The 27440-nt window shown below is 43.7% G+C and overlaps 1 protein-coding gene across 3 annotated transcripts in view; it reads right to left on the bottom strand.

Moving 5' to 3' along the window:
• Positions 1–27440, bottom strand: part of BCR (BCR activator of RhoGEF and GTPase) — a 70142-nt gene that overhangs the window by 15612 nt on the left and 27090 nt on the right. Inside the window, exons 1-15 of one of the 3 annotated variants that reach the window (XM_083147994.1) lie at positions 25175–25299; positions 23888–24054; positions 21788–21892; positions 21520–21705; positions 12472–12579; positions 10572–10632; positions 10312–10364; positions 10079–10219; positions 8659–8780; positions 8408–8576; positions 4602–4721; positions 4378–4507; positions 4043–4147; positions 3851–3925; positions 3644–3741 (exon numbers count right to left, since the gene is read on the bottom strand). In XM_083147994.1, coding sequence (XP_083004120.1) covers positions 3644–3741; positions 3851–3925; positions 4043–4147; positions 4378–4507; positions 4602–4721; positions 8408–8576; positions 8659–8780; positions 10079–10219; positions 10312–10364; positions 10572–10632; positions 12472–12579; positions 21520–21705; positions 21788–21892; positions 23888–24054; positions 25175–25223 — 1689 coding nt within the window. In that variant the 5' untranslated portion in view covers positions 25224–25299. Of the gene's footprint in view, positions 1–3643; positions 3742–3850; positions 3926–4042; positions 4148–4377; positions 4508–4601; positions 4722–8407; positions 8577–8658; positions 8781–10078; positions 10220–10311; positions 10365–10571; positions 10633–12471; positions 12580–21519; positions 21706–21787; positions 21893–23887; positions 24055–25174; positions 25300–27440 lie in introns of those variants that run through there. The other 2 variants (XM_083147976.1, XM_083147985.1) reach the window with 2 other exon arrangements.

Below are 27440 nucleotides of genomic sequence, written 5' to 3'. Positions count from 1 at the left end.
ACTACGGGCCCAACAAGCCCGCAATAGGATTAAACACATAATCACCCCCAACAAGGAAAAACTAATGAACCCCAAAGACATAGCCAACCAATTTGCACGTTATTATTCCCAGCTCTACAACCTTTCCTCGGACCCCTCCACACCTCAACCCTCTAAAGAAACAATTTCCTCTTTCTTGGACAAGATCAAAATCCCCTCCCTCACCCCAGAACAACTAGATTCTCTCAACGCCCCGTGGTCTCAGGCTGAGGTTCTATCGACCATTAAATCCCTCCCACGCAACAAAGCCCCTGGCCCCGACGGGTTCACTACCGACTTCTATCACACATTTGGAAACCTCTTGGCCCCACACTTAACAGACCTTTTTACTGAATTATCCACGACTGGCTCCTCCCCCCCTGAATTGTTAGAAGCACGAATAGTGACTATTCCAAAGGCGGGGAAAGACCCGTCTTCATGCCAAAACTACCGCCCCATCGCATTGCTTAACTGCGACATCAAACTCTTCGCCAAACTAATAGCTCTACGCATTAATAGGCTCCTCCCGTTGCTGGTACACCCGGATCAGACAGGTTTTGTCCCAGGGCGACAGGCCTCGGATAACACCAGAAGGGTATTCAACTTAATAGATTCCCTTTCAGGTGAGCAGGACCTCCTCCTCCTGTCTCTCGACGCTGAGAAAGCGTTTGACAGACTGAATTGGCAATATATGCAGGAGGTGCTGTCGCGCTTCGGCTTCAGCGGCCGGATCCTCACCTCAATCCTAACACTCTATAGCTCGCCCTCTGCCCGTGTGTTCAGCAACGGTTTCCTTTCCGACCCTTTCAAGATCACAAATGGAACTAGACAGGGCTGCCCCCTATCCCCCCTGATCTTTGTCCTTTCAATAGAACCCCTCGCCATAACTATTAGAGATGATCCCAACTTCCCTGGCGTACAGATAGGCCCCCTACACCACAAATTAAGCCTTTTCGCGGATGATGTGCTACTCTTCACAACAAACCCTCTTAGATCACTACCCGTCCTGCATAATATACTGTCCTCCTATAGCGCAGCTTCCTACTATAAACTGAACACTTCCAAAACAGACGCCCTACCGATTAACCTCACTAGTTCCCTCCCCACCTTACAGTCAACCTACAAATACAACTGGCAATCCACCTCCATTAAATACCTGGGCATTCATATCCCCCCAAACACTGCCCATGTCTTTGATGTAAATTTCACCCCCCTCCTCACCACTCTGACTAGTCTCTCTAAATCATGGCTCACCTATGATATCTCATGGCTGGGTCGTATGGCAGCCTTTAAAATGTCCCTACTTCCCAAACTGATGTATTTGTTCCGTACTATTCCCTATACATTCCCCAGGAAATCTATCCAACTAGCCACCCGCATGATGACGAACTATGTTTGGACATCTAGACCTCCAGCTATGGCCCGTTCTAGGATGTCGCTCCCTAGGATCTTTGGCGGGTTGGACCTTCCTGACCTGGCCCACTATCAATCTGCATGTCTCTTAGCCTCAATTAAATATTACAATGAGACCAACTCCATTACTGGATGGGTAACCATCGAGCAAGCCTCGACTCCTCGCATTCCACTATCCGATCTAATCAGAATCCCAAAGCACGCCAGGCCACCCCAGCTAACTCTACTCCCGTCCACCAGGGCTACCCTACAGATATGGGACCAATTACTTGCCACACTCCCCGCCTCGACAGCCATAATAGCTAACGTCTCCATCAGCACAATCGCTAAGCTAATACCTAACCTCAATTTGAAGATATGGAGGTCCCGAGGGGTGACTACCCTGGGAGACTTACTAGACTCTCGCTCCATCCGCCCCTTTCCCACCCTTCAGAGACAGTTCTCCCTGCCCCCCTCTGAATATTTCCACTACTTACAACTTACGCACTGGTGGAAGGCACACCTCACCTCCCACTCCCCTCCGGATGCTACCGCTCAGTCGATCATTTCCAGACCCTTCATGACTTGCACCAAAGGCGACATCTCTTTTTGGTATAAAACCCTAATCACCCCAGCCGTCTTCTCCAAAACGTCCCCCCATATGAAATGGGAGTCAGATCTGAATAGGACATTTACCCCTGCGCAATGGCGCCAAATCTTCCTCTCCTCTTACATAATGTCTCGCTGTTTAAACCATACCGAGATGCATATTAAATTGATCAACAGGCTTTATCTAACACCAGACCGCCTACACTCCTTCTGGCCCTCTTGCTCTAATCAATGCTGGAGACTATGCGGCTGTATCGGCAACATATATCATATATTCTGGTCCTGTCCCAAAATCCTCCAGTACTGGTCTGAAGTCTTCACCCTCATCTCCACGGTGCTCAAACTCCGTCTCCTCCCCGACCCATCGGTGGCTCTTTTTCACTTATACCCTCAGGAAGTCCCCCCTGAAAAAAGATATGTTCTGGGCCACATACTTATTGCCGCTAGAGCGAATCTGGCCCAGCATTGGAAACAACCCCTCCCTCCGCCGGTGATACAGGTTACTCTGAAGACTAACCACCATTTCCTTATGGAAACGGATTATACCCCATTCTCCTCCTCTCCGAATTCCCCACATATCCGCTGGCTCCCATGGCACACCTTTGTTACGGAAGGAGCAGGAGCTCAGATACTCCCCGCGTTACCTCCTTCAGACCCACTTCAATTCAGTTTGAATGAGCCACCAGAGGCCCAACGCCATTAGACCCCCTCATGCATATCTCTTCACAATTTCGATGCTATCACTGACTAATTGATGCACTGTGCTTTGAGCGTAACCAGGTTACCTATTAATTGTTTCTGAATCGTTTTCTGGTTGCAGTAAAACATGTCATATTATAGCCGTGTGTACTTCATATATAGACTGTATTTTGCCTACTTACTGATTGTATCAGATTTGTTTTTATATTTTTGATGTCCGACCCCCCCCCCCCCCCCCGAAAGTCCCCCCTCTTTCTTTTCTGTACCCCATTTAAACTTTGTTACAATAAAAATTTATTGATGGAAAAAAAAAAATACAGTGATATTTTCCCAAGGTTTCCTATATAGTGTTCACGCTAGGCTGTTTTAGGTAAAAACAACCCAGCCCGTGCGTCCCTGCTGCAAGCTTCCGCAGCTCTAGGTGAAGCCCAGCACCCACGTAGGTGCCGGGCACGTCCCCAACATTGGTCCTCCTGCGATGCTGGATGGAACACACACACATATATATATATTTGTGTGTGTGTATATATATATATATATATATATATATATATATATATATACACACACACACACACACACACACACACACACACACATACTGTTGCGACTGTCCATTGTCACTTTGTGCTCTTTATGCCCAGAATTGGAATTCTATAGCTAGAGTTGAAACAGTAGATGTACATGGCCTTTCTTCCCGTGATTAGCTTCAGCAGCTAATGAAGGAACAGTATCACTAATTAGATCACTGGTAATGGAGAGGAGATCCAGGGTAATGACAACAGTCCAGAAGGACTAGTAATATATGGGATATGACCTGATATTGTCTGAAAACACAGAAATAGGGGGAGGGTAGTGTCTCCTATCTGAGACTACCTAGTACACTACCAGGGGCTTCAGAGAGACTGATCCACAATATCCTCACCTCATTCCAGCTGGGATCAGTTGTATTTCGATAAACACGTGTTTTCGCCTTGTTAACAAAATACCCAAAGGAATCCACTTCCAGCGTGCAGAACAAATCTGGGGTAATTCAGAAAACAAGGTCATACACAAGCCAGCTACATAGAAGCTGTATTTATTGTACGCTGAGGCTGTAACAGTAGGAGGATCCACTTGCACTCTCACTCACTTGAGCTCTGCTGGAATCCAGTAGCCGAGTGGACAATAACGTTTAAGAACCCATACAGACCAGAAGACTCATCATCTGGGGAGAGACAAGATACAACATGAACTATGAATAGGAAACATCACAGTCCCATTAGGTCATTTCTATCAGACCCAAGGTACAAATGATTCACCGTCTGCTCAGAATGCTCCTCACCTTCTTTACTGATGGTCAGAGGCACCCTGTGCACAGTCTGCAGTTTTACACAGGAGTTTGTTAACATCTGAATCTCCAATGAGGTAAGAGAGAAACTTTTCATACCTAGATAAAAGCAGCAAGACGTTACCAATACTAATACATTAATAAACAACAAATGGATGGGGCAGAGCAAAGTAATTAACCATGTGACCCACCAGCTGCTGTGAAACTACACATCCCAGCATGCCCTGCCAGTTGTTCCACCAAAGCATGCTGGGATGTGCAGTTTCACAGCAGCTGGACGGCGGCATATTGAATACCCTTGTGGTAGAGTCTGTCTGGTGTACACTCACATTTCTTCTGCTGCTCTCGTATGTGCTCTCCCCATTCAGCTCGCTCATAGTCTGACCATGTCAGGAATGTGTAGCCCTGAGATGGAGGAATTGTCAGAGGTAAGACAACAGACCAGGCAGGTAGAACATACTGTTTAGATAGGGAAAAAAAACATGAGAGAAGACAGGAATCCAAACAGATGGGAAATATAGGAGATCATAGGGAATGTGACTAGATGGATCACCTTGCCATTGCGGTTGTGCACCCGGAAGGCCATACTCGGAGACAGCAATAGTAATATTGACTCTTGTTCACACAGCTTTTTGCGCAGGCGCTCCAGACCCTTTCCTCCCTTGTTTGCCTTCTGAAAACAAGAAGACAAAGTGTGTAAAAGATACTGCCCATGTACAGGTCCTTATGTAAACTGGCCATAAAATATAATGTACAATTGCAGTCACATGTAACATTTGTATTTTCTCCCACATGCTATGCTGAAGATCTGTTGTGTCAGGAACAGCAGCATATACAACTGGATTACACCAGTCACACATCTCAACCAATAATCTCCTACCCATGCCCATGATATCACTTCCGGAGGGGGCCGGGGATGGCCGCACACATGCGAGCTCCCATCTATCAGAGCTTTCATCCCCTGGATAAGGGAGGAGGATGAGGTAGTAGGACAGAAGGGGAGACAGAGGGGGCATGAGCACCGAGAGTCTCAGGCGGCACCACAGCTGTGGTCCACGGCATGACCCCAGGGCATGGCAACGGAGAGCGCAGAGGACGCAGGAGCTTTACAGGAACACAGAGTGTCTCAGGTGGAGCGACAGCCTTGGCCACCGGCATGAACCCTGAGGCATGGCGACACCATCCTGGCCAGCAGGACCCCCGGCTGGATGGGAGGCTGCGGCTGCTACACCCGGACCCAGATGCTCCGCTCGCACAGCAGAGGGACTCCTTGGCCTGTGGGCTGAAATTATGGTGGTACCCCCAGCTCCAAAGTGAAACACCCCACTCCCCCAGAGAAGCCTCAAGGAGGAGGTATGGCGAGGGCCCAACTCCGGCCCTAGGCCTCACTGACTCTCCCCCCCCCCCCCCCCTCACCTGGCCTCACTGACTTTTCCCCCCACTCAACACACGCTGGCTCTCCCTCCAGCCATGGCTGCGACCAAGGCCCTGACACGCCCCCCCCCCCCCCCCTTAGCTCCACAGCAGGATAGCCTCAGGATCCATTCATGCTGTGGAGTGCTGTAGGGGAGATGGCCTATTAAGCCATTTATTGGTGCCTGTGAACATCATGATCAAGATGGCACCGCAATATGGCTGCCTAGGAAATGTGCCACTCGGCCATATGTACCCCTGTGTCTCCTCTGTCTTGTACACTGCATAGCAACCTATACATGTACTGTGCAGCTCGGCACTTACATTGTTACCTACCTGGCTGTTGCGGCGAACACTGGCGCCACTGATGGCTGCCTAGGTGCTGTACAGCTCAGTGAATATATGTTCCCAGGGTACATCTAGCCTATACCTGTATGTGTTATGTATATCTGTTCTGTCACTGTTTAACTGTTACCTAACCGGCTGTTGCACAGCAATCCAAATCCAATTTCTAGTATACGCAAGTATACCTGGCCAATAAAGCTGATTCTGATGTTGTCAACTATGTATTTTATGAATGAATGAATGCATTCACTTATCGGCACCTATTAACCTACAAAACATCTCAATTACAGTAGAAACTTCTCCCTGTTTGTCATATACAAAACAATCTTAAACAAGCTCACAAAAAATAGACAATCTATGTTTGATGGACAAAGAAAAAACCAATCAATGTTAGCAGGGGGTTGTAAGAGAGCATTTACATTACAGGACAAACAACAGCAGCCATCTCCTTCCCTTACTACCAGGTCTACCTACAGTAAAGGCCCCCATACACTATGCGCTTTTGGGACGATTTCCTCCGATTTCGGCACTTTGTGCCGATAATCGGGTGATATCGGCCCAAAATCGTAGGTGTGTGATATCTGATCCGATCCGATGCGCGGTCCCGTGCGCATCGGACCGGATCAGGGAGGTCGGACGGTCTGTACATACGATCACGTCCGACCTCCCTGTATGCATATGCCTGCCACCTGACAGGCATATGCATGCAGACACCGGGGGAGCAGTGGGGCGGGCAGCGGGTCCCTGAGCACCGGTGAGTGCTGCTGACTGACCTGGCCGGGCAGTGTACTGTACTATAGCAGCAGCGGGGACGGGCAGCGCAGTGGCGGCTATTATATTTTTAAAATACTTGTCAAATGACCGGCCGCTCTCTGATTGGCTGAGAGCTCTCCGGCCAATTAGAGAGCGGCCGGTCATTTGACAAGTATTTTAAAAATATAATAGCCGCCACTGCGCTGCCCGTCCCCGCTGCTGCTATGTGTAAGTACACTGCCCGGCCAGGTCAGCAGCGCTCACCGCACCCGCCGCCCGCCCCCACCACCGCTGGCCGCCCCCACCACCACCGCTGCCCGCCCCCACTACTCCTCACCGCCCTACAGCTCCCCAGGTTTTTTTTTACATGGGATAAATCGCATGCGATTTATCCCATGTAAAAAATAGCACATCAAGTGCCAAATTGTATGTGAGCCTCCCAGGGAGCTGCCGGGCGGCTCGCAGGTAAATTGGGTCCGACTTGTCCCTAGGACAAGTCGGCCTAATGTATGGGGGCCTTAAGTTACAGGCCTAATTACAATATAATATCGCACATAGCTGTAATTATTAGTAATGAATGATTTGTAAGGTGGTCTGCAGCTCCACACAGTAGGGGCAACAGAACACAAGGAAAACAGGGACATGCAAGGTTATTTAAAAAATTGAAATCAAACAAAAAAAAGAAAAACAGGATAAGAGAATATCAAGTGACCATCATACATCTCAGTCCCTCCTCCAAGTATTCTCCCACAGTGCTTCTCATCAAGGGAACACCTTCCCTTATATGATTAAAGAGTTATCTTTTTTCTTTCCCAAACGTATGATTAAACCCAGTGCTTCACTAATGCCAACACTACTCCCCCTAGACAACACGGCACTCTCCTTGCTGCCCACTTGCATCATATTTGTTCCTACTATCTTTATTCTTCCCTTCCCTCAAAGCAGGGCCCTCTCACCCCTATGTCTCATGACTGAAGCCTATATGCCTACCTCATGTATACCAGTTTGTTTTGTTTAGCAACCAATCAGATTCTACTTATTTATTTAGCACCTTGTAAAATAAAATAGATAGAATCTGATTGGTTTCTATGGGCAACATCCCATCTTCAATAGAATGCCTATCTTAATAAATGTACCCCCAAGATGGAGAAGAAGAGAGGACAAGGAAGTGTCCAGCAGAATAGTTAAGTCTAGTGGGAAAGCCCAAAAAGAGGAAGTGATGAAATCATTTTTTTGGCAGCAGAGATAGTGGGTTTGGTAATAGGAATGTTGAAATTGCCTAGTAAGCTAGACAAAGGCAAGGAAATATGTGAGTCACACCACACACTTGTCAAGGAACTGGGGGGCAGATTTATTAAGCTCGGCGAAGTGATAAATTGTCTAGTTTTTATCACCGGCCAATCAGCTCCTAATTGTGAAGTTACAGGCTTGGTTTGAAAAATGACAGGTAGGAGCTTATTGGCCACTGATAAAAACCAGACACTTTATCACTTCACCGAGCTTAATAAATCTACCCCTGAGAAACTGGACTTTGGCATAGGGGCAATAACGTAATATAAAGGAAAGACTTTGAGAATGTGATACAAATGGGTACTTGCTTCCTAACATTACAAATGGACAGGATAAGGTAAACTTACCTAATAAGAGCTAATATATACTCAATTTACCAATTTTTCTTCACCTATCCCTTACTTTACAGTAACCTTTTTACATCTCTCAATTATTTTAGTGCAAGATATAACATCCTCTATTACAGTATATGCATTAAAACTGCAGTATAAAGACTGTAATGGAATTGTAAACATACAAGAAACACCATACATTATGCCTAACTTTATAGACACATACCTTTTCCCTTTGGACATCACTCTTCAGGTGTGATATTTTAACTTTGATAGCCTCCAGCTCATCATCTTGTATCAGTGGCATGTTAGCAGCAGCTTCTGACTCATCCACAGGCTGAAAGGACAGGTCCACTAGTGGTATATACCACTTACAGTCATACTGCTGACTTTTCCTTAATATTAAGAAGCATCAAAGTCAAAAACTCATTCTAAAAGTAATTAAAGACCAAAGCCTACCAAGTGTTAAGTTCTTACCCTCCTATCTGCTTTTTCAGCTTTGCACAAAGTAAAAGATCAGTAAAAAGGAAGACATGACGTAGCTTTCGGGCTCCTTCCACCAGCTCAACCATGAAACTGTCCTTCAAGAGCTGCCGGTGCTGGCAAGAGATGCAACGTTTATTAGTGCTGTACATACAACATATCATAACTTTAGAAAAATAAAACAAATGTCTTACTATACAGTATGAATATTAATTATAGTTATAAAAATGTATATGAAGAACTAAAGCATATTAGACGTCACAACATGGCTTCAGTAAAGCTTAAATAAGATTTATTTATAATATTAAAGCATTTATCCACATACTGTAAAGAAAACAGGGACAGAACATGGCCTTTTCCTAGGAAAATGTGGACATCGAGCATAAAGTAGCAGAATGTGATTTTATATTACTAGATTTACATATACATATAATATACCAGCCAGTCCAAATGAACGAACAACATAATGGTGTGTCCACATGGGCCAATGTGGTGGCCGCTGATATAGATTCCATATCGGTGGACGCGGGAACCTGGCATTGGCTGGCAGGGAGGGGCAGTGGAGGGAGCGGGTGCCATGCTGCATTGAGAAGCATGGCCTTCATTTTGAGATATTAGAACTAGGCTGTGCTGCACAGTCTATTTCTACATTCGATTCCGATGCCACGCATTGGGATAGGTTGCAGCATTACACGGTGTGACTATGTACTAAGCGATAATGACCATATAGTCAAAATCCATAGGTCAAATCGCACCATGTGGACACACCATAACAGTAATGTCAGCTGCTGTGTGTTCGCCCGAACAGATTGACACTTTAATTGTTCGGTCAGATAGCATTCAGTTGCACCTGCCAAGTACAACACTTCAATTCCCCCTTTAAAGGTGATACAACGTTAGCCTTTTAATGTATAGGATTATTGAGCGTAACTAAAGTTTATTACATTTCAGCACACAGGTGCTTATAATAGAAATGTTTATTAATACTGGCTTATAACATACTTATAACTACTAGAAACCACTTTTACCTTTGCCTATCTAGTTATTCATCTGTAGTTATTCATCTGTAGCAATACTTCACTAGTGTTTATTCTAGCCCCCGCCATCTTTGAAAACCCCTGCATTCCCTGTTCCCTGCCTGGGGTGTCGCTGTCTGCTGTGGTGTTTCTAGCACAGGTCTGGTTTGCATATCAGTGTTGATATACAGACCGCACTGTGCTAGAAGCACTACAGCAGACAGAAACACCCCAGGTAGGGAAGAGGAACTGCATGGGTTTTCAAAGATGGCGGGTGCTAGAATGAACACTACTTCACAATTAGTTTTATTCTAGATATCAAAATCTGCATAACCATTAATCTTGTTCCTACTCATTCCATTGAAAGGTTTCTGCTTATAACTACATCTTTCACTCACCTCTCCTTTCCGTACAGTCATTGACTGACGTCTAGGAGTGATCTCCTCATTGATGCTGGACAGAAAGTTTTGGGAGATACGGAGTGCATCTTGCAGTAATGGATAGTCAGGATGAGCAGAAGGCGTGTGCTTCAGTAGATCCTGGGAACATCAGAGTGTGAGTGTGAGGCTTACATGAGAAGGAAATCAGTTGAAAACTGTCATATTACAAAGATAAAACACTTGTCACTCACATGTAGAACAAGAGTGCTACGTGTCACTCGATCCACTGGCTTGTATAGCAGAGCTGGAGGCAAAGAGCAGACAGGGTGACACATTTTATCATTACAGTATAGACAGGGAGTTACACCCAAAACTATCCAGCATCCCAGCTTTCTATTCCAATTTATTCCAATTTGGCCTTCCATAGAATTGTTCTATTAATCCAAAACATTACTAATGTCACCAACTAATGCTAATCAACCCTTCTCCATATCATAGAATGTTCACTTACCCTCCAAGGAGGTTTTCGCTGCATGTTCCTTGGACTCCCGTGTGTTTCTGGCCCTTAGATTCTAGAAGCAACAAAACTTCCAATAAAGAGACTGAGGTAAAAACAGACTGAAATCTTATCCAGGACAATCCCATACGTAACGCATTAGTGGACGGACAAAGAGAACATGTGGCCCTTTACTATCCAAAGCAACAGTCAAAACCTGTCATCACTTTAAAGATAAAACTGTTGAAAACAGGTGTGACTGCATATGTGAGCCCGTGTTATTACTACAATAGTGCAGCTGATAATACTCCTATTGTCTGACATTGTCGTGCCAATGCTTCAAAACCAACCGCAATGACATGGAATAACCCAATCCAAAGTGATCAGCTGAGGATACGTTGGAAGACGACAAGGGAGATCTGCGTATAGGCCCTTATTCAGATCTGATCGCAGTACAAATTTGTTCTCAAAATGGGCAAAACCCTGTGCACTGCAGGTGGGGCAGATGTAACATGCGCAGAGAGCGTTAGATTTGTGTGAGTTATTTTGTTTCTGTGCAGGGTAAATACTGGGTGCATTATTTTTACACTGCAATTTAGATTTCAGTTTCAACACACCCAACCCAAATGTAACTCTCTCTGCACATGTTACATCTGCCCCACCTGCAGTGCACATGGTTTTGGCCATTTTGAGAATAAATTTGTACTGCGGTCAGATCTGAATAAGGGCCATAGTGCTGTCACTTTCCGAATGAGCTAACCGGGTCTTAATCTATGGTGCCAAACAATTGTTTCTCACCCAATTTGGCCACGAAAGTATGAGCAGCATTCTCGGTCTGCCTGCTGGAAACTATATAAAGTGGCTAGATACAATCTGCACAAACACATGGCCTGTTTTGCAACATATTTTAAGCTGGAAGAATATATTTTTAGCTCATTTATGGGATATTTGCACTTGGTTTGCCCTTGAGTTAAAGATCTTAGAGAAGATAAAGCCTACTGACTAAGGTGACAAATCGAGGGTGCTATACTGTATGTAAGCGGTTCCATCGCTGCAATCATTGTGTAATACAGAACTGAAACATTGTGGGTAGAACACACAGGCCAATAACATATTGGTTGGGGATTGATATACAGTATCTAGATAGAAAGTCAGAAGGTCAACAGCAAAAGGTCAACAAGGTGAAAATGTCTACAATCAAAAGTTTGACATTCAAAAGTTCGATAGGGTCAGAAGGACAACATGAACAAAATGTCTACAATCGAAAGGTCGACATAAGTTTTTCACATTTTTATAGTGTCAATGTCCCCAGCTGTTGACATGGATCATCAATTAGTATAATGCTTTGCTTGCCATGCTTCGGGCATGATGCCTCACTACAGAGAGATGTATGGTATTGAAGTGTGGGTGACACTCGTGGGAGCTGTAACATTAGGGCTGCATAGCGCCATATACGATTCTGTCATTCCAATATTGTAGTATGATGCCTCACTACACTCGACACACTATTATATTCTCCCTCTATGCAGACATAGATGATGATGTAAAAAAAATAAAAATAATTACAATTGTGAACTTTTGAATGTCAACCTTTTAACCCTGTTGACCTTCTGAATGTCAAACTTTTGCTGTCGACCTACAGACTATCTAGACAATGTAGATATATCAACCAGATACATAATATATTCACTATATTTTAATAAATTTCAAATGCTGTCTATCAATGAAGTGCACAGGACTTAGGGTGTAAAATTAGAAAGTGAATAAAATTTGGTATAAAATTCATACTGTCTTCACCCAAGTAGGATCTCAGAACAACAGTAGGCTATACAGCAGATGCATTGTGTAAGGCATTTATTTGCAAAATCTATTTTATAGAGGTTCCTTCGCATACACAAATGTAAGTTGTTCTCACCTCTGAAATTTCAGCAAACTGAGCATTGGCCTGGCAACATTTCTCCGCCGTTTCCATGGCAACCTCGTAGTTGTCAACAAAGGCGCGATACACACCGAGCTGACTGGCCTGAGACATGGAAGATGAAACAAATTAAAAAAAACGTGTGGGGAGGAGAAAGGAAGGATAGAAGAAAATGATGTGAATGAGAAATGAGCACAAGGCAAGGAGAAGCAAGAGTTTGCAGAGTAGGAACAACATCAAACACATAATTAGAGATATAAAGAAGTATAATGAAGACAAGAAAAGGAGTGTAACATAGGACAGGAACATTATCTATTTTATATGGTAGAATATGGTCCTATGATAGAAGTCGTAAGATGATAGGAACAATACATTAGTACAGAACACAAATATAGGTGATAGAAGGAACACAAGGTAGATGTTAGGTGCCATCCTGTTTCATGAGACATAAATTGGGGCTTCCATTAATTTGAAAGAATAAAGTACACCCATGTCATGTAAAGCTTGATGCAGGCATAAAAGTTGGGTGGCAAATAAAATAAGAGATTAAAGTTACCTATTATAAATGTTCTGTTGGAAGAAATAATCTGATTTCTTTAATACAAGTCATTAAAATACAAAAGTTTTTTTAACCCCTTCCTGACAGAGCCAGTTTTTGCGTTCCTGACAGAGCCCTTTTTTTCAAATCTGACATGTCTCACTTAAGTGGGGATAACTTTTTTTTGCTTTTACTTATCCCAGTGATTTTGAGATTGTTTTTTCGTGACACATTGTACTTCAAATTAGTGGTAAATTTGGGTCGATACAGTCTGTGTTTTTTTGTGAAAAATACCAAAATATCGTGAAAAAATGGAAAATTTAGCGATTTGCAAAATGTTAAATTTTCTGCTTGTGAGACAAATAATCTTACCACTCAAAATAGTGAATAACTAACATAGACCATATGTCTACTTTATGTTGACATCATTATTTCAACTTCCTTTTAATTTTTTGGGACACTAGGAGGCTTACAATATGAATAGCAAATTCTCAAATTTTCAAGAAAATTTCAAACACTGATTTTTTTAGGGACCAGTTCAGTTCTGATGTGACTTTGAGGGACTTGTATGTGAGACACCCCCATAAATGATGCCATTTCAAAAACTGCACCCCTCACAGTATTCAAAACAGCATTTTGGAAGTTTGTTAACCCTTTAGGTGTTTCACAGGAATTAAAACAAAGTGTAGGTGAAATTTCAAAATTTCTTTTTTTTTGCAGATTTGCAATTTTAATACATTTTTCTAAGGAACACAGTACATTTTACTAGAGAAATGTGACTGAAAATTGATTCCCCCAATTCTTTTGTTTTCATAAATATCCTATATGTGGCCCTAGTGTGCACGGTGACCAAACCACAGGCTTCATAATAGAAGGAGCACCTACTTGATTTTGGAGCCTCCTTTTTATGAGATTATTTTTTAGGCACCATGTAGGTTTCTAGGCACCATAAGATGCTAAAAGTTAGGAACCCCCCCACAAGTGACCCCATTTTGCAAACTACACCCCTCAGGGAATTCATCTAGGGGTATAGTGTACATTTCAAACCCCCAGGGGTTTCACCAATTGTGGTACAACTGGGCAGTGAAAATGAAAAATTATTTTTTTTACACAAAAATACAGTTCTGGCTCCAAATTTGTCATTTTCAGAAGGTATGAAGGAGACAAAGCACCCCAAAATCTGTGCCCCAATTTCTCCCGAGTACGGCAATGCCTCACATGTGACCAAAAAATACCAGTTGGGTGCATGGCAGGACTCAGAAGGGAAGGAGTGATTTTTGGATTTTGCAGCTCAGATTCTGGTGGAATTTTGGTGGGTGCTATGTCGCATTAGCAAGACCCCCAAAGCACCAATACAGTGGAACCCCCCCACAAGTCACCCCATTTTGAAAACTACACCCCTCAGGGAATTCATCTAGGGGTATAGTGTACATTTCAAACCCCCAGGGGTTTCACCAATTTTGATACAAGTGGGCAGTGAAAATGAAAAATTACATTTTTTTACACAAAAATGCAGTTCTGGCTCAAAATTTTTCATTTTCAGAAGGTATGAAGGAGAAAAAGCACCCCAAAATCTGTGCCCCAATTTCTCCCGAGTACGGCAATGCCTCACATGTGACCAAAAAATACCAGTTGGGTGCATGGCAGGACTCAGAAGGGAAGGAGTGATTTTTGGATTTTGCAGCACAGATTCTGGTGGAATGAATGGTGGGTGCTATGTTGCACCAATACAGTGGAACCCCCCCACAAGTCACCCCATTTTGCAAAGTACACCCCTCAGGGAATTCATCTAGGGGTATAGTGTACATTTCAAACCCCCAGGGGTTTCACCAATTTTGATACAAGTGGGCAGTGAAAATGAAAAATTACATTTTTTTACACAAAAATGCAGTTCTGGCTCAAAATTTTTCATTTTCAGAAGGTATGAAGGAGAAAAAGCACCCCAAAATATGTGCCCCAATTTCTCCCGAGTACGGAAATGCCTCACATGTGACCAAAAAATACCAGTTGGGTGCATGGCAGGACTCAGAACGGAAGGAGTGATTTTTGGATTTTGCGGCTCAGATTCTGGTGGAATTTTGGTGGGTGCTATGTCGCATTAGCAAGACCCCCCAAGCACCAATACAGTGGAACCCCCCCACAAGTCACCCCATTTTGAAAACTACACCCCTCAGGGAATTCATCTAGGGGTATAGTGTACATTTCAAACCCCCAGGGGTTTCACCAATTTTGATACAAGTGGGCAGTGAAAATGAAAAATTACATTTTTTACACAAAAATGCAGTTCTGGCTCGAAATTTTTCATTTTCAGAAGGTATGAAGGAGAAAAAGCACCCCAAAATCTGTGCCCCAATTTCTCCCGAGTACGGCAATGCCTCACATGTGACCAAAAAATACCAGTTGGGTGCATGGCAGGACTCAGAACGGAAGGAGTGATTTTTGGATTTTGCAGCTCAGATTCTGGTGGAATTTTGGTGGGTGCTATGTCGCATTAGCAAGACCCCCCAAGCACCAATACAGTGGAACCCCCCCACAAGTCACCCCATTTTGAAAACTACACCCCTCAGGGAATTCATCTAGGGGTATAGTGTACATTTCAAACCCCCAGGGGTTTCACCAATTTTGATACAAGTGGGCAGTGAAAATGAAAAATTACATTTTTTTACACAAAAATGCAGTTCTGGCTCAAAATTTTTCATTTTCAGAAGGTATGAAGGAGAAAAAGCACCCCAAAATCTGTGCCCCAATTTCTCCCGAGTACGGAAATGCCTCACATGTGACCAAAAAATACCAGTTGGGTGCATGGCAGGACTCAGAACGGAAGGAGTGATTTTTGGATTTTGCAGCACAGATTTTGGTGGAATGAATGGTGGGTGCTATGTTGCACCAATACAGTGGAACCCCCCCACAAGTCACCCCATTTTGCAAAGTACACCCCTCAGGGAATTCATCTAGGGGTATAGTGTACATTTCAAACCCCCAGGGGTTTCACCAATTTTGATACAAGTGGGCAGTGAAAATGAAAAATTACATTTTTTTACACAAAAATGCAGTTCTGGCTCAAAATTTTTCATTTTCAGAAGGTATGAAGGAGACAAAGCACCCCAAAATCTGTGCCCCAATTTCTCCCGAGTACGGCAATGCCTCACATGTGACCAAAAAATACCATTTGGGTGCATGGCAGGACTCAGAAGGGAAGGAGTGATTTTTGGATTTTGCAGCTCAGATTCTGGTGGAATTTTGGTGGGTGCTATGTCGCATTAGCAAGACCCCCCAAGCACCAATACAGTGGAACCCCCCCACAAGTCACCCCATTTTGCAAACTACACCCCTCAGGGAATTCATCTAGGGGTATAGTGTACATTTCAAACCCCCAGGGGTTTCACCAATTTTGATACAAGTGGGCAGTGAACATGAAAAATTACATTTTTTACACAAAAATGCAGTTCTGGCTCAAAATTTTTCATTTTCAGAAGGTATGAAGGAGAAAAAGCACCCCAAAATCTGTGCCCCAATTTCTCCCGAGTACGGCAATGCCTCACATGTGACCAAAAAATACCAGTTGGGTGCATGGCAGGACTCAAAAGGGAAGGAGTGATTTTTGGATTTTGCAGCTCAGATTCTGGTGGAATTTTGGTGGGTGCTATGTCGCATTAGCAAGACCCCCCAAGCACCAATACAGTGGAACCCCCCCACAAGTGACCCCATTTTGCAAACTACACCCCTCAGGGAATTCATCTAGGGGTATAGTGTACATTTCAAACCCCCAGGGGTTTCACCAATTTTGATACAAGTGGGCAGTGAACATGAAAAATTACATTTTTTACACAAAAATGCAGTTCTGGCTCAAAATTTTTCATTTTCAGAAGGTATGAAGGAGAAAAAGCACCCCAAAATCTGTGCCCCAATTTCTCCCGAGTACGGCAATGCCTCACATGTGACCAAAAAATACCAGTTGGGTGCATGGCAGGACTCAGAAGGGAAGGAGTGATTTTTGGATTTTGCAGCACAGATTCTGGTGGAATGAATGGTGGGTGCTATGTTGCACCAATACAGTGGAACCCCCCCACAAGTCACCCCATTTTGCAAACTACACCCCTCAGGGAATTCATCTAGGGGTATAGTGTACATTTCAAACCCCCAGGGGTTTCACCAATTTTGATACAAGTGGGCAGTGAAAATGAAAAATTACATTTTTTTACACAAAAATGCAGTTCTGGCTCAAAATTTTTCATTTTCAGAAGGAATGAAGGAGACAAAGCACCCCAAAATCTGTGCCCCAATTTCTCCCGAGTACGGCAATGCCTCATGTGTGACCAAAAAGTGGCAGGACTCAGAAGGGAAGGAGTGATATTTGGATTTTGCAGCACAAATTCTGGTGGAATGATGGTGGGTGCTATGTCGCATTAGCAAGACCCCCAAAGCACCAATACAGTGGAACCCCCCCACAAGTGACCCCATTTTGCAAACTACACCCCTCAGGGAATTCATCTAGGGGTATAGTGTACATTTCAAACCCCCAGGGGTTTCACCAATTTTGATAAAACTGGGCAGTGAACATGAAAAATTACATTTTTTTACACAAAAATGCAGTACTGGCTCAAAATTTTTCATTTTCACAAGGAATGAAGGAGACAAAGCACCCCAAAATCTGTGCCCCAATTTCTCCCGAGTACGGCAATGCCTCACATGTGACCAAAAAATACCAGTTGGGTGCATGGCAGGACTCAGAAGGGAAGGAGTGATTTTTGGATTTTGCGGCTCAGATTCTGGTGGAATGAATGGTGGGTGCTATGTGGCATTAGCAAGACCCCCGAAGCACGGTGAAATTATGAACCTAATATTCCATAGATGTGTGGTATATTTTAAAACACTCCTTTATACATAGGCCGGGTTTGTCGGGGCAAGTGTCACACTGGAAAATAGTTTGCTTTCTTATTCCCTTTTTATAGCAAACTTTGCACCTTTTTTGTGTCCTGCCCTTTTTTCCAGTGGAGGGGATTTCATCAGGAAAATGCTGCCCTGGTACAATACGGGGGCCAGTACTAGAAGTACTGGGGCCCTCTGCCTGCTGGTTCCCAAATATTAGGCCCTTTATGACTTCCTCTTGAAAGTGCATAAATGTCCCCCTCTGGCCGGTAGAACGGAATAGCACGTAAGCGTTATACAGTGCCATCTGGATGATATACACGGCCACCTTCTTGTACCAGATTTTTGTTTTCCGCAGGGCACTGTACGGCTTCAGTACCTGATCTGAAAGATCCACTCCGCCCATGTACCTATTGTAATCCAGGATACAATTAGGTTTGGAGGTGTGGGTACTGGTACCTCGTACAGGGACGGAGGTGGTACTGTCTCCGTGAATTGTTGTCAGTATAAGGACATCCCTCTTGTCCTTATATTTGACCAACAACATATTTTCGTTGCATATTCCCCTGCTTTCACCCCTTCTCATTACTTGGGCAATGTGCGTTTTTGGGAGGCCTCTTTGGTTCTTGCGCACAGTACCGCAAGCTGCTGTACCTCTTGAACCAAGGGCCTTAAACAGGGGGATGCTAGTGTAAAAGTTATCCACATAGAGGTGATAACCTTTATCCAGGAAGGGGTGCACTAAATCCCAGACAATTTTCCCACTAACACCTACGAGGGAGGGGGGGCATTCTGGCGGTTGAATTCTTGAATCCTTCCCTTCATAAACCCTAAACCTGTGGGTGTACCCTGAGGTGCTTTCACACAGTTTATACATTTTTATGCCATACCTTGCCCTCTTACTGGGAAGGTACTGGCGGAATTTAACCCTTCCTTTAAAATGTATAAGGGACTCGTCGATACAAATAAATTTTTCAGGGATGTACACCTCTTCAAATTTGGCACTGAAATGATCAATGACCGGCCTGACTTTGAATAGCCGGTCAAAGGTGGGATCATCTCTGGGTGGGCACTGTGCATTATCGGTGTAATGTATAAATTTAAGAATTGTCTCAAATCGAGTCCGGGGCATGGCCATACGGTAAAATGGAGTACTGTACAGAACATCTGTACTCCAATATTGCCTAATTTCTGGCTTTTTTACTATGCCCATATGAAACACCAGACCCCAAAACGTCATCATCTCTACTGCATCTACAGGGGTCCACCTAGCAAATGATGACGTGGGGTTTTGAGCAATAAACTGCTGGGCATATAAATTAGTTTGGTCCACCATTAAATTTATAAAATCATCAGAGAAAAATAATTTGAAAAAGTCAATTTCTCTGAGACCTGTGGAATCAAATTGGATTCCTGGCATGGCCAAAAACTCAGGAACCTGGGGCTCAAAATTGTCTGGTGGTGGGGTCCATACTAGATCAATTATTGGGGGGGGAATCTCAGCTGATCTACGGGGGCGTCTTTGAGGGGGTCCCTCATCACCAGAGGAGGAAGAGGAGCTTAAGACGAATCCTTCAAATTCCCCGCTTGCATCACTGCCTGTGTCAGAGTCAGAGGCAAGCATGGCATATGCCTCCTCCACTGAATACATTCTCCTGGATGACTGGGAGGACATTTGGGAGGACATTTGGGAGGACATTTGGGATGCCATTTTTATTTTTGTGTTACTGGTAGTGAAATGTTTCAACACGTGTATAGTGTAGGGGGGGGTACAAACTTTATTTCAATCCGGGGGGTATGTAGTGTGTATGTGGTGCAGAAAAAAAAAAATACTTTATACCAATAAAAAAAAAAAAAATGAAGGGGTTAAAAATAAAAAATTGAAGGGGTTAAAAAAAAAAAAAAAAGGTCCTGCGCCAAAAATTGAGCACAGATGTTGGTCAGTAACGTCTGTCACTGAACAGCGCTCAAAGGCAACAGGAATCTGATCAAAAAAAAAAAAAAAAAAAAATTGATCAACCCTGTGCCGAAAAAGCTGATCAGTGATGTACGTCACTGATCGGCGCACAGTGGCCACAGGACACCCACAAAATCAGTGTGTGTAAAAAAAAAATTAAAAAAAGACCCCACAGCACTCACAAAAAAAAAAAAAGGTGATCAGTGATGCGACACTGATTACCAGTGAGGGACAGCAGGTGCACAACCTTTGGTGCAACTGACAGTGCAACTGGCAGCAACTGACAGGTATATATATAAAAAAAAAACCTCTGCGCCCCCAAAAAGTTGCTGATCAGCACAGATATACTGATCAGCACAAAAGGGGGGGTAGCAGACACAAAATATACACTCTCTATCACTCTCTGTCACTATCTCTCTCTATCTCTCTATCTCTCACTATCTCTCACTATCTATCACTCTAGGACACTGCAGCAGCAGCACTGACAGTTATATGTATAAAAAAAAACTGCACCCCCAAAAAGGGGGGGTAGCAGACACAAAATATACACTCTCTATCACTCTCTGTCACTATCTCTCTCTATCTCTCTATCTCTCACTATCTATCACTATCTATCACTCTATGACACTGCAGCAGCAGCACTGACAGTTATATATATAAAATAAAACCCCTGCACCCCCAAAAAGGGGGGGTAGCAGACACAAATCTCTCTATCTCTCTACCTCTCACTATCTATCACTATCTATCACTATCTATCACTGTATGACACTGCAGCAGCAGCACTGACAGTTATATATATATAGAAAACCCCTGCACCCCCAAAAAGGGGGGGTAGCAGACACAAAATATAGCTCTCTCTGTCACTATCTCTCTATCTCTCTCTATCTCTCTCTATCTCTCTCTATCTCTCTCTCTATCTCTCTATCTCTCTATCACACTGCAGCAGCAGCAGGAAGTCTCAGGAAGTCAGATCCAGGAAGCGTCCAGCACGCTACAAGCAGTGATAAGGTGATCAGGTAAGGTATTTGCAAGGATCAGGTAAGTATTAGCAAGGATCAGGTCGGTATTCACGGCAGGCAGGCACGGTGACCGTTCTGCACGCTATTCCAGACCGGAATGGCGTCTGCAGCGCAGTCACCGTCAGTTTAAATGTCGCGCCTTGGCTGTGATTGGTCCGTGGGTCCCACGGACCAATCACAGCCTTGGGGGCAGGTGGGGTGAGGGTGGGGTGAGGTGTCATCGTCACCGATGACCCCCTCATGCCCCCTGACGCCCGGCGGTGATTGACACCTGTGTTACCGAGCGTCCGATTCGCTGGTAACACAGGAAAACGCTGTGAATGGCTGTTCACACTGAACAGCCAATCACAGCGATCGCCGACGGGGGGGCGACATCGCAGCCCCCCCTGGGCATGCAGGGACATGTCTGCTGTCAGGGACAGCAGACATCGTCCCTCTGTCACTGCGTCTCGAGACGCAGTGACAGTTTAAACTCATGACGTACATTTATGCCATGTGTCGGGAAGTACCTCCCGGCCATGACGTAAATGTACGTCAAATGTCGGGAAGGGGTTAATAACAAAAAAAAAAAAAGAATATCCTGGAAAAAACTGGAACACGCAATGCTGTTAAGTTGTTGCACAAAATGACACTTTAACACCAACACAGAGGCTTTCACTCACCAGTTTTTGGAAAAGGTCCCCCACTCTCTGCTGGTGGCTCCATTTCTGTACCCGCGGAAACAAAGCATCATAAAATTCTTTGTGGATCTCATACAACTCAGGAACCTTGAAGAAAATAGTTTCAATCTGCTGGATTGTCAAAACGGGCTGTGAAGTTGTTGCAGCAGCTTTAAGGGGCTTCATTGGCTGCAGAAGAAGAGGGTCGATGTACTTTACTTTGAGAAAATATACAAAAAATAATCGCACAACCACATTTCTCCTCTCTTACCAGTAGTAGAGCCTCCAGATGACTCAAGTAAGTTTCCTCACTAGCCAAAATTGCAGACAGCACCCACTTCCTCATCTCCAGGCCCTTCTCCAGATCCAGCTCCGTCTGCAAGAATAGAAAGATTATGTAAACCGGAGGACCATAACAAGTGGCTTAGCGCTACTTGGGGATCTTCTGATATGAAGTAACTTTTTACGTCTCAAGCATCAATATAACAGTGAGTTAAACTAAAAGTGGCCACACACTACTGCAATGTATCACAGCAGTGTGTGGCCATCCGATCCCCCACGAGTTTTGCCGGGTGGCAGGATCGCATGCGGAACCGCGCATCGGACCCGATGGGACATCAAAGACATCCGATTTGGGCTGATTTCTCGTCCTGATCCTTCAGGAACAGGCAAAATCATCCCAAACCACTGTAGTGTATGGGAGCCTTAACAGACATTACAGGAGAAATTTAATAGGATGAGAGATTAAGGGGGGTATTCAATGTCTGTCGAGCTCCTTATTTTTGTCGAGCTTTGTTGTTTTCTCGACGAGAGGTTGGTTATTTATGAGGTCGCCTATTCATTGTCTAGTTTTCTCGACTTGTCGAGCAGAGCTCACCTGATTTGGTTTTCGGTTTGCTCGACTGTCGAGTTGAACATAACGTTATTTTGGGTAAAATCTGTCGAGATAATTCCTGCAGCCTATTCAATGTCAAAGAATTCACCTGACCTCGACTGTTTGAAATCACTCTTCCCTCAAATTTAACTCGACAATTATTTCTGTCGTGACAAGGGAGATTCTCTTTTTGCATGTTCATAAATTGTGTTAAATGTATATGCAGGATTGTACTAATGTTTGTAGTGCTTATCTTGACTTCTGTCTTTGTGATATTTTGCTAAATATTCCTCTTTTGATTAACTTTACATTTGCTGCATGTTTATATGGTATGCTTTAACCCATTATTCCATTGTCAGCATCAGTTTTCAGCTTGCATTATTACGCATTTGTTTAAATTATTCCATTTGGCATATAAGAAGTATTATCTTTTTTTCTGCTCACCTTTCATGTTCACTGTGCTGCATTTTGCCCATTGAAAGTCTTCTGTATACATGTCTATTTATGTCTACTTCTGGTTTGATCAAACGCCTATGTTTAGGACTCTTGTATCCATGCTGGGGCAGAATTATTCAGGATACAATGTTTGTTTGTTGCAATTCTTTTGTTTACTTCTACAATGCAATGCATTGCAATTTACCTCAGAGCTCTCATTCCTGTACTGAGACTTCAGGGAGACACCAGCATTGTGCAGTCTGCTGATTTGGAAATGGTTTTTATAGGAGAATTTTCATTTTTAACAAGATATCTACTTTTATATAATTGACTATAAAAATGAAGCCTATCTGACAATTGCCACTTTCCTCTCTAGGGGAGAACTCGACTTGTCGAGCAGATGAGAACTCGACTTGTCGAGCTAAATTTTCAGTTAGCAAAATGAGAAAAACAAATGCAAATGCTCGACAATTCGGACTGTTACTGGTGGGATTGAAATTACAGTTTGAATAGGCGAGAACTCGACTTGTCGAGCTAAATATTCATGTCGGGCAAAACGAGAAAAACAAATGCTCAACAATTTGGACTGTCACTGGTGGGATTGAATACCCCCCTTAACTGAGAGAACCAGTTTGATTTTGCAGTGTAAATGATTGCCGCTTTAAAAAAAACTGGAGATTTCTTACCAAATCTCTCACCCTATTACATTTCACCCAATATTACTACTTGCTCTAACCAAACTTATTGCACATTATTCTTTAGCAATCACATTTGCCAATATAAGGAACACTGACTGTTTTATACTATATACCTACTCAGTAGAAAAAACATCTAATATCTGAATTATATGATGCTCATCACTGCATTAAACACTGTAAGCCACTGCAGACATGTTTATCTATACCAGCCCATATCACTGAAAAGGATTTCACTTTTAAGTCCATTTGATGCTGTGGATTGTAAATCTCTGTATAAGGGCTCTGTGTCAGCACATATCATTCACCCTGTCCCGTAATGCCTTTGTCCCACTTATTTTAGCATGCCTTTATTATGCCTACTCACAGATTTGCTGGATTCCAGAGACGCAGAGGATAGGGTGTCTCTGCTGCTGCGGCTCTTCGCACTGAGCTGAGGGGAGGAACTTGGCGAGTCATCAATATAGGGCATAAGGTCCTGTTGTGTCCGTTGCTCTTCAGTACCTCCTGGAGGTGTCCTGCAAAGTGATGCATCTGAAGGAGAGAAATCAGAGCTCTAAAAAGGCAGAGGAATAGGAAAAGCTTTGTGCTTCACAAATAATCTGCTCATCTGATGACTACCAAATAGCATGCCTGCCAACCTGTGACCTTCCAAAAAGTGATAAAGTGGGGAGTGAAAACTAAGCAGCCAATCAGCTATTACCTGTCATTTTTCAAACCTAGCATGTAACATGACAGTTAGGCGCTCTCAATTTTATCACTTTTTGAAGCTTGATACATCTGGCCAAGTGTGTACACACATACAGATTTAGATTGTTTTTGACAAATGCAAAGGGTAAAGTAAATAACGCTGCCTAAATAATACAAATGCCATTTTGAAAATAAACAAACAAAAAATCCTACCAGAAAGATAAAGCTACAGTATATAATTTAGAAGGGCCATTCCATGTGACTGAATGGGGCATTTGGGTATATACATAAGGGTGAATAATGAATCTTGTACTTTTTTCACTCATAAATCAGTTTAAGTTTAAAATTGATTATAGTAAAAGTAAAAAAAAAGTCAGCAACTGTTGCGAAAAAAATAATTGTACAATGTACTGGTGACGGAATTCTTCCAAGGTAATGTAACAATAATGTTCCATGAAATTAGACCTGGCTGGGCTCTGATTTTTCCTGTGCAGGTTAAGCAGTCCCAATGGCTTACTACTATTTCACTCTAAATATTTTTGAATTTAACAAAAATTCTAATTGGTTAGGTGACATCCAATGTGGCGGAAAGGGACATGTGTAAGATGCACAGTTAATTATTTTTTTCGAATAATAGAGTCATAACAAACCTTTTCATATGTCTTATGAAATTCATTATTTACAGAGATACAGTATTGCCAGATCTCATCACTACTATCACACACTGATGTTTTTACACCAAATTTACCATGAAAATGAACTGAAGTGTTGTGCCTGATTCAGACCTGTTTGCTAGGCTGCATATATTCGGAGCCTAGAGAGGAGGTTGACATCACCCTGCCGCCCCGGCAAACGCACTCCCTGCCGGCTAGATCCCCTCGCTACGCTGCGAGAGGAGTTATAACCATACACATCCGCAAAACAAGCGCCCGCACGGAGGAGAAATCATTCCCTGGTTACTCACCATCAAATGACTTCTCCTCTGTTCGCAGCAGAAAAGTAGCCGAGGACATTTCTGCTGCACGGTTTTCTCCAATCTGAGGGCATGCGCTGACGTCATCAGTCCGGAACGCCTGTGTTCCCTGGTGCCCGCCCAGTGTATCTATAAGCACACACAAAGTTTTTGTGGGCATGCCCATGAAACGCCAAGTGTCCAACCCAGAATGCCCCCTGGCTACCAATCACTATGCGAACACCACTGTGATTGAAAATCTTGCCGGAGGGGATCTGCACATGCTCATTACCACTTACGCACATATGTGGTCCCCCGCCATTGAAGATAGGGCCGAATTTGGACCTAAACGTGCAGGTCTGAATCGGCCCCTCTATGTAATGTTTCTGAATAATTCATTGCTGGAATGCAACTTTAACCCCTTCCCGGGCACTCCAGGGCTATGCTCCAGTGCCCAGACTGGCAAACCTGGAAATTTCTCGGGATTGCTGCTGTCTGCGCTGCATAGTGCCGGGCAGCGCCGCTGAGTTGAGAGCTGAACTCAGATTCAGCCGCTGCTTGCCTCCAGCTGCCCAGCCCCGCCTCCTCCCCCCCCCCCCCAGCTGTGTGCAACATGACCTTGTAAGATCACCCCACACATAGCCAGATTGCAGGGGGCAGCGGCTGATATTCTGCTCAGCGGCACTGCCCGGCCCTTGGACAAACAGCTGTGTTTTTGGGGGGGTTTTAAAGATCGCTCTTAAAAAAAAATTGCCCTGTGGGGAGCACTCCCTAAAAAAAACCCACCTCAGAAGGGGTTAATGTAGGAAAATAATGTAGGAGGCCTACACCTGAAATTTTCAGCATCAATGAGGTAAGAAAGTGCCTTCAGCCAACAGATTCTGCTACTGATGCAGAGACAGAATGTAACTGCATTGATGATTGTCAGAATGAAATGTTTTCACACAAAAAAAAATTAAAATGAGCAGTTTCACATTTTGGAAGCGTTGCTATAAAGAAGCATGTATGTCTGCAACCATAGTATACGCCAGTGGTTCCCAAACTGTGTGCCATGGCACCCTGGGGTGCTGCGGAGCCCGTGCAGGAGTGCCCTGGGTTGGTGGTCCATGACCAATTCAAATTATTTATAGTCAATGTAATAAGCAAAACATGTGCTTGTGGCTTCCAATCATAAAATATGTGACAAAACAAAAGTGAATCCTCTCCCTCACCACATAACTGAGCCTAAGGATTATTCTTATTATTATATTTTTATTTATAAGGCGACACAAGTGGTACGCAGCGCCGTACATATAGAACACATTAGAACAGTACAGGGTACACAGAATTAGACATAAAAATGACAGAAGAACAAAACAGAGCACAATTAACAGTTAACAGCACAAATCTAAATCCATGTACACACGGCAGCGATAGGGGCTGATATCACTAGGAATATGGTCACTGGCGACCATATTGCCAGTGATGGGAGTGTGCCCCGGCGGTTTAAATTGCCGGGTGCACGCTCCCGTTTTCAGCCCCGTTCTAATCGCTGGTATAAGCAACCAGTTTATGGCAGGTATAATAAAAAGGTTACAGCTCCTTCTGCAATCAGCCAAACAAAAGTAATTAGCAAGTGTTGTCGATTTTCATCATAATTAGCCTAATATTATAGTCATATATGCATCGCTCTGCTGGTTTGCATATGTTCACATACTCTTTCTTTACTCGCCTTGGTTAGGACATCCTTAATCTTCCCCATCTATCCCTTCCAGGGGCAGAAGTCAATCTGCGTAGATATACGTGCAGCCTGTTTTCTTGTCAAGCACTTCAGAACAAAAGCAGGCCTGAATGCATGATTTCTACGGGTCATGCAATCGATTGTGTGCACATTATGAGGTGTTTAGGTATGATGTGTTGAGAGGTTGATCCTCGGATCATATGTGCTGCACATATAAGCAGGTGTGATTTAGTGCAGATCGTGATGGGGTTTATGCACATGCGATCAGTCGTTTGATAGATGGTACAACCCACATCATTTGACTGGCATTTTCCCAGACATTGTGAGACGATCGATCATATGCAGCAGCTGGATTGTACTATGCATCGTACGCACATCGTGTGTCAAAAATGCACCACAACGTGAGTCCAGGACTGCCGGGGAGTTCAGGAGAAAATGTAACATGATCAGGATTGCAAGCTTGTTATGATGTATGGCCAGCTTAAGCTACACAAACTGGCATGTGTCCAAATGAACATCAGCCCCACTGTTAGTTGCAAAGCAGATGACATTTGAATG

This window comes from Crinia signifera, chromosome 1 (assembly GCF_055691185.1).
Source record: "Crinia signifera chromosome 1, ASM5569118v1, whole genome shotgun sequence".
In the NCBI taxonomy this organism is placed as follows: Eukaryota; Metazoa; Chordata; class Amphibia; order Anura; family Myobatrachidae; genus Crinia; species Crinia signifera.
The sequence above is the reverse complement of the archived record's forward strand: the minus strand, read 5'-3'. Positions and strand labels throughout refer to the sequence as shown.